General features: G+C 47.9%; 1 protein-coding gene across 1 annotated transcript in view; it reads right to left on the bottom strand.

Moving 5' to 3' along the window:
- Positions 1-1265, bottom strand: part of CNTNAP5 (contactin associated protein family member 5) — a 283868-nt gene extending 282603 nt beyond the window's left edge. The window contains exon 1 of the mRNA XM_042041551.1: positions 816-1265. Within this exon, the coding sequence (XP_041897485.1) occupies positions 816-891 (76 nt within the window). The 5' untranslated portion in view covers positions 892-1265. The remainder of the gene's footprint in view (positions 1-815) is intronic.
- Between the last annotated feature and the right edge of the window lie 5876 nt (positions 1266-7141).

The raw sequence follows: 7141 nt of genomic DNA, 5'->3' as shown, positions 1-7141 counted from the left end.
GGGGGCAGCCCCGGAGCATCGCCTCCTGCGCTGGGCTCCAGCATCCGCCAGCACCGCCGGTAGCCGGCTGCACCGGGCTCGCCCAAGCGCGCCCGTAGAGCCGCCGCCGCTGCCCGCCCGCCGGAGCACCGCAAAGCCCGGCGGCCGGGGATGCTCCTGCCTGCGTGGACCGACCCCGCAGGGCCGGCGGAGATACGTGGCGAACTTACGAGCGGATCTCCCGGGGAAAAAAAAGAGTGAATGGCGATTTCCCAGCCGGGATATGCTGGGGCAGCACCACGCCCCGGGACCCAGCCGCGCCCGTGGGAAGCGCCCAGGGAACCGACGGTACCGCCGGGCCAGGAGAAGACGCTCACTGCCACCGGCGCTGCTCCGCCGGGCTGGAGCCAGGCTGCCTCCACAAAATCACGGCATTCCCCGGCCCTTGCGGGAAGGACCGACCCTCCCCGCCAGGCAGAGACGCGACACCGGCCCCGTCCCGGTCGGTGGCCCGCAGCCGAGGCAGGGCGACAGCGGCCACAAAAAGATGCAGCCAGCGAAAGGACAACAAACCGTGCGGAAAAAACCCCCGAGTGGCTCCTCGCAGGCTCCAGCGGCTCCCGTTCACTCCCACGTCCACACCGGCAGGACGGTGGAGAGCAGTCCCTCCATCTGGCCCCAACTTTGCATTTCTGAGCTCCATTAGCAAAGCGGAGCCGGGCTAAGTTTCTCAGAGGTCATGGCGCAATAACCCCCTTTTTCCGGGAGTTTTTCCCCATCTCCTCCTCCCGCCTCCGCCCCAACCCGAGGCAACTCCTTGCACTCCCGCTACTCACAATTTGTTGCAGTTAATCCCAGATGCCATAAAGTGAAGAGCAGCAGAGTGAAGCCCCCGAGGGCTCGGGAATCCATCTTCAGCCTCGGAGGGGGAAGCCAGCAGCTCGCCTGTCTCCCCTGGTCCCGGTCTCCGAGCACCTCTCAGCCTCTGTGCGCTCGCTCTGCCACCGCTCATTTACTCCATACAGCATCCAAGCACTCCGGGTGAAGGGAAGCCGGGGCCGGCCGGGGGACTCCTCGCAGCCCTTGGAGGAGCCGCTCCGGACGCCAGCGGTAGTGCCCGAAGCGAGCCCGCTGCCCCGACTGCCGCCGCGGCGATTCACCTTGCGAGCGGCGGCTGGGTGGGAAGCACCAGCCGCTCGCTGGGCACCTCCTTATAGGCGAGAGCCGCGCTGCACTCCACCTCCTCCCAGCCCCCTGGAAGTTGCTCCTCCTCGCCTTCCAGGGAGGATCCTTACTGCAATCTTCACGCGTTGTTGATAAGCATCAGAGTCACGGAGTAAATCAGATGCCTAGAGAAAAAAAAATAAATTAAAATATGCCTTCCCCTTCCCTCCCCCCCCGCCCCCCCCCACCCCCACCGTTTTCCTCTCCTTTGGGTACCACTGTGTCTGGAACGTTTTAAAGATCCCCCGGCTCAGATGTTTGTTTGCTTATGAATACATGTGTTATATACACATACATAAAATATACATGGTATCCTGGCATGTACAGAGCCGACACAGCCCGACGAGCCCCAACCCCGCTGCCGAGGCTCAGCCTCACGTCCATGAGGGGGGATGAGCCTCGGGCGCGACTGATGCTCTATCCGCTCTTCTGTCAAAGCTGGTCCAGAGCCTCCCTGCCTGGCCCTCCCGGGAGGCGGTCAGAGGTGGTCCCAGGGGTTCCAGAAGAGACACGGGGAGCTCTGGTTAGCGCCCCCGGCCTGGAGAGGAAGGTGGACCTCGGGGTTGCAGTCCCGGACCCCCTCCCCGCTGGCGAGGGTGATGCTTGCCAAAATCAGATTTCCTGACTGACTGACTGATTGATTACCCGACTGCTCAGCAGCTGAACGGGCCGGGATTATCTTCCCGAGGGGTGTACACGAAACTTGAGTTGAACAAGCATCCTGCCCTCCCCTGGCGGGGTGCACGCCGGCGGCCGGAGCGCTCGGAGCCGGGCCCGCACCGCCCCGCAGCCGCACGGGCGGGGGAAGGCACACCTGAGCCCAGGGACTCCGGCTTAGTCACTGCCGAGGTCTAACCTTGCTGCTTTGCTGCGGCGTCACCCCACATCAATAGAGTGCTGCATCAAAGTCAGGCCAAAATTGCATTAGCGATTCCGCTGTAATCTGCAAGGAGAGCGTGTTTGGATCAAGTCTTTGGGGATGGGGAGGGGGAAGCCGCTGGTGCTCGAAAGCCGCTGGTGCTCAGCCATAATCCCTCACAGTGGCAAGGAATAATCAGAAGAAATAGACTGTTCACCAAAGCCATCCTGACTTGCCAACGGAGAGCGGAAGTTTAAATTGCTGGCATGCTGTAAACCTCATTTTAAAAAGTAAGGAGGGTGGAGAAAAGACATGGTGCTTAGCTATTAGGCACTAACTATATCAGAGAGGTGTCAGGGGAACATCTTATCTTTAAAGGGGTAGTCAGTTTGGAAAGCAAAAGTCTACATTTTAAAAATTGACTTAATTATTTCACTTTCTGTTGTTACAAGTGACACAAGTGACACAAGGTTAAACAGGAAGGATAGCTGCCTAGCACCAAGGCTTTCAGTCAGAGTCAATAAAGGATTTAGCCAGACAAAACTAAGACTTAGGAGGAACTTAAAAGACTAATGAGCTCTACAACTCTTTAATTTTTGACTTCTAATACATCTGAACACACCAAGGTTTCATCTTTGCTCATGCAAAGACCTGACCCAGTTGCTCTACACTTGTGTCTGAGCAGAATGAGATTTTGGAAATTAGGGGTGGCAGTCAGACCAAGGCTAACTCATCTACATGAGGTGTCTGCTTTCCCTTACACAGGTCCTGATGGAGGTATGAAACTGATCAGCCAGGAGAAGTTTGTGCAAGGGCACAGACACCATTGTGTCTGAGCAGGCCCATTTTTGAATCTAGTGAGCTGTGCTCATTTCCCCCAGTGGATCTTAGAGAGGGTCTCCTATTCATGTTTTCAGATCCTGGTCAGAAACATCTTGTCTTCTCCATGCCAATCATATACAAGACTCTGGCCCAGGAATTAAGACCTGTATTGCTTTGCTGCATTAGGCCGGGAGGCTGGAGTATGGAGAAAATCATGTTATTAACTTGACTTTTTCAGGTGAGTGATCAAGCTTTAGACGTGCTAACAGTGCTTCCAGAGCTACCACTTGAGTAAAGCTAAGCAGTAGAATGTATCAGAAATCTTAAGCCAGAGTGGATTTCCTCTGGAGACACAAGTGTTTGACACACTCACAACCTTGCAGCTATGTATTCTGAAATTAGCAGAGGAGTTCAAAAGAAAGAAATAAAAAATGGGGAGGGGTGTTTCATGCTTTCCTTTTAAAAAATAATTAAAATTAAATTGACTGTGTTTCCAATATTTTCAGTGTCTCTTTAAACTCTCTGGCACATTGGTACACTTTTTAACTGACTCACAGAACTAATTAGTGCCTTGTTTATAGGAAAACAGATGTGGAAATGAATTACGCAGACTAATTAAAAGCTATCAGTAAATATGAGCCCCATCCTGCAATGCATCCTAGTGGTCACCAATATGGATCTGACTGCAGAATCTGGACCCCAGTTACAATATGGATTTTCAAATCACCCTTGTGAGACACACCTCTTCCACAATCTCCTTTGTATCATAAATGCCAGGCAGATGCCTTAAGATTTGTGAATGTTTGGGTGTGGGAGCACTACAGCTGAGAAGTTATGACCGGAGTGGAGGGCTACGCAGCTGTTTGTTGTAGGAAATTATGTAAATAATGTCATGTTTAAGGGCTTTTTGCCAGCAAGATTTTTATTAGAATAAATTTATTAATTACTATTAAAGCTGTTCAGACAAAAACTGTGGCTCATCATCAATTACAGATCTGATTACTACAGATTGTGGGAAAACTCAGTTGTTTATTTAGTTTTAGTGTATCTGAACTTTATTCAAAATCACGATGATGGTTGCCACCGAAGGTGTTTCAAAGCCTTGGCTAAGAGTGGAGGCTTTATTACACCTATAGTTATTAGTCCTTTCTAACTCACCAGCTTTCTAATTCCTTTCTAACTCTAGCATTCACTTTTCTTCTCCTCAATGAAAGCAAAACTGACCTTAACAGTGAAAACCCTGGGATCTTTCCCTTCCATGTCAGCCTCTTCTTTGATAAATTTCATTTATACCCTTTTACCAGTCACTCCCTGTTTGTTACACAAGGGGAACACACCAATACCTCCTCTTGTTCCTGTGGCAGGAGGAGAAATATCCTAATGTCTGGCACCTGTTCAGAACCTGCAATTGGCAATGCCAATCACCACTAGGTCATCTGGGGCTGTACTGAAGTGGCTGTGTGAGTTCCGGGTGAGAAAGCCCAACATGGGCATTCAGGTCCTTACCCTCTGCACCCCAATGGCAGCTGAGTGCCCCTGTTAATGCTGCCCAAGACACAGGCACTGCATGACCTGCATGATGGGAAGACAAACAGCATCACACCAGTAGCTGGTCCTATCACAGCCTTACGGGCTTTACAATGCAAGCCACAAATTGCTGAAATTGAGCATTTAAGTTTTTTAGCCCCAGTGTCCTCAAGTCTATTCTACCAGTCTGGAGCCTTGATATTTGAGCTGAAGGAACCATTTGTGGGAATTAGATGAGAGAATATGAATAGGAGAGCAAAGGAAGGACATGAACGCATAAGGAAGAACAGGAAAAGCTCACTGGCATCAGGGAAATAAGGCAATGCATTTTTGCATTTTGAAGGAAAAAGCTTTTTTATTTAAATGTTTATCTGAGGAGGTGAGTTTATCTGTGATCAGATAAACTTGTTTTCTTTCCTGGAGTCAGTAAACAGCATTAGTACTGCTATAACCCATGTTGAGTTTGCCAGTAGAAGCAATAGCAGTTTAGCCCATGAAAACAAACAATCCAGCTGTTTGGGTAATTGCACCTGGAAGCTTTATCTCTGACCCCGACTGTACAGCATTCATGGAAGGAGAATAGCATTGCATATATATGCAAACTTAATTGTACATGGCTTTGGGATCACATATTGCAGTTTCCTGTTGATAACTAAAAATTTGTCTGAAGGATATGTTTCCCATCAAAAAACCTAAAGGTCACATAAAAAAAACCCTAAAGGTCATTTATTTCTTTTTCTTTTCAAGTATTCCCCTATAAATAGAAAGGACTCATTCATTAAAGAGAATATGTGGGAAGCTTTCATAAAATACACCGACCCCAACCAGGTGAGTGCAACAGCAGGCTGCTCATTATCCTTGGATAGTTCCACAGCATACCTAAGTCCCGAGGATAGGAAAATTTAATGATCTGCTGGGATAATCTGATGGCCAGTAGCATTTTTGAGATGCATGCTGAGATTAGGTAAAAGAAATCAGATGTCAAGCTGTGCAGCGATTATTGGAAGACAAAGAACTAAAATCACCACTTCTTCCCCCTGGCCTTCCCCCACATTATTTTACCACTGTCTGCTGGTATTATTGCTTTCATTACATTATCTTGTCTGCCTATGAAGACACTTGTGTCAATCATGGCCAGATACAGCTACCCGTCTCAAAAGATCAATAACCTGAGTAAATAATAGTACAAATGGCTATGGCTACAAATTACCTAGGGGCTGAAATAGGCCTCATTTGGGACACACTCCTCCCTGGTATGGTTCCAGTGACATTGTATGTTGCAGTGCAGGAAGGAGTCACAGAGGACACAGCCATGGTCTGCTGTCTGTGCTGGTTCCCTACCAAACATAGTGGTCAGCTCCAGCTGGGCCAGTCACAATTGTCCCTGAGCAGTTCTGCTTTTTTACTGAAATGCAGCATAGTCCTGGTGCATTTATTGTCCCAGAACCAGTTTTCCACCCATGTCCAATGAAGAGATGGACTTCATGAGGTGTTGGCATAACTGCAAACCCCATTCCTGTGATCTCATCAACCACAATCAGCCCTGAAGAGACATCTCATACACAAACTAAGTAATGCAATTTCCCCCCCCCTTGTTTTGAAGCCATATAAATTAGAATGAAGAAACTCCTAAAAGTTCCTGCACAGTTAGGTGTCACAGGGTGGATGTAATCCTTGGAGTACAGCTGGGAACTAACTAATGGGAACATAGTGAAATAAGATCTATGAGTCTCCCAGCTGAGGTCAAAGCCCAGCATCTGCCTCACAACACTTAGAAGCTTCAAGGCAAACAAGACCAAAAGAAATTGCAGAATCTGGGAGGCATTTAGCAAAAATCTCTATTTGATAGGCATCCCAGTTCAGACTACAGAGTTGGAAGGGAGGAATGTTTTCTGTATGAATGCCTTTTTCCATACATAAAGAAGACAGCTTTACTTGTCACTCATTGGTGGCTATCAAGTCTCCATTTTGCAGAGCTTCAGTCATTCAGTCGTGGAATTATAGTATCTGCCATGTCACCAATGTGAATAATGATATATAATGAATAGACATTAGAATAGATTTTCAGAAGCAATTAGTGATTTTGCATGAACAACCAAGGTATCCCTTAAGGGGAATTTTTTTTCAGAATGATTTGGGCCTTTACTTGCTGAATATCAGTGCCATGATCTGCCTGTTCAAAAAAGACAGCTAAAAGGAGAGGCATCCAAAATCATTAGCCTCTATTGAACATTTGCACCTCAGTCTACCACTAATCCATAGTCTCATGCTCTAGGAGAGAAACAATCATCTGGGCCTATACAAATAACAAACAACTTTGAATGTCTCCATTATTTTACTGAGGAAGTTTGCAAGGAGTGAAAAAGAGAGCTAATTTCATCAAATAAATCATTCGTGACAAATGGCTCATCCAGTGCTTGCACTCAGAAAATTATTATTAGCAACAGCTGGGCTGGGTATGACAACCTATATTCAGATATTCTCTTTACTTTTCTGCCTGTCCTTCACTAATCTCTCATTGTGGATAGAGGTCAGAGAGGAGTGAAAAGAGGAAAGTTGTGTGGAAGCTAATGCAATCATTAGGTCATTTTTAACCTTGCTGCAATTATCATACAGAAGGAGTCAACTGAGAATAATGAAAGGCAAGATGGTAATTTAGACTCCCTTGAAAAAGAGGAAGAAATGAATACACCTTCTCTCAAAGCCATCAGGATTTCTAGGTTCAATCCT

Source organism: Corvus kubaryi, unplaced genomic scaffold (assembly GCF_017639235.1).
Source record: "Corvus kubaryi isolate FWS band 111438036 unplaced genomic scaffold, C.kubaryi_AGA036_p1.0 37396, whole genome shotgun sequence".
In the NCBI taxonomy this organism is placed as follows: Eukaryota; Metazoa; Chordata; class Aves; order Passeriformes; family Corvidae; genus Corvus; species Corvus kubaryi.
Note: the sequence above shows the minus strand (reverse complement) of the source record. Positions and strands in the feature narration are given on the sequence as shown.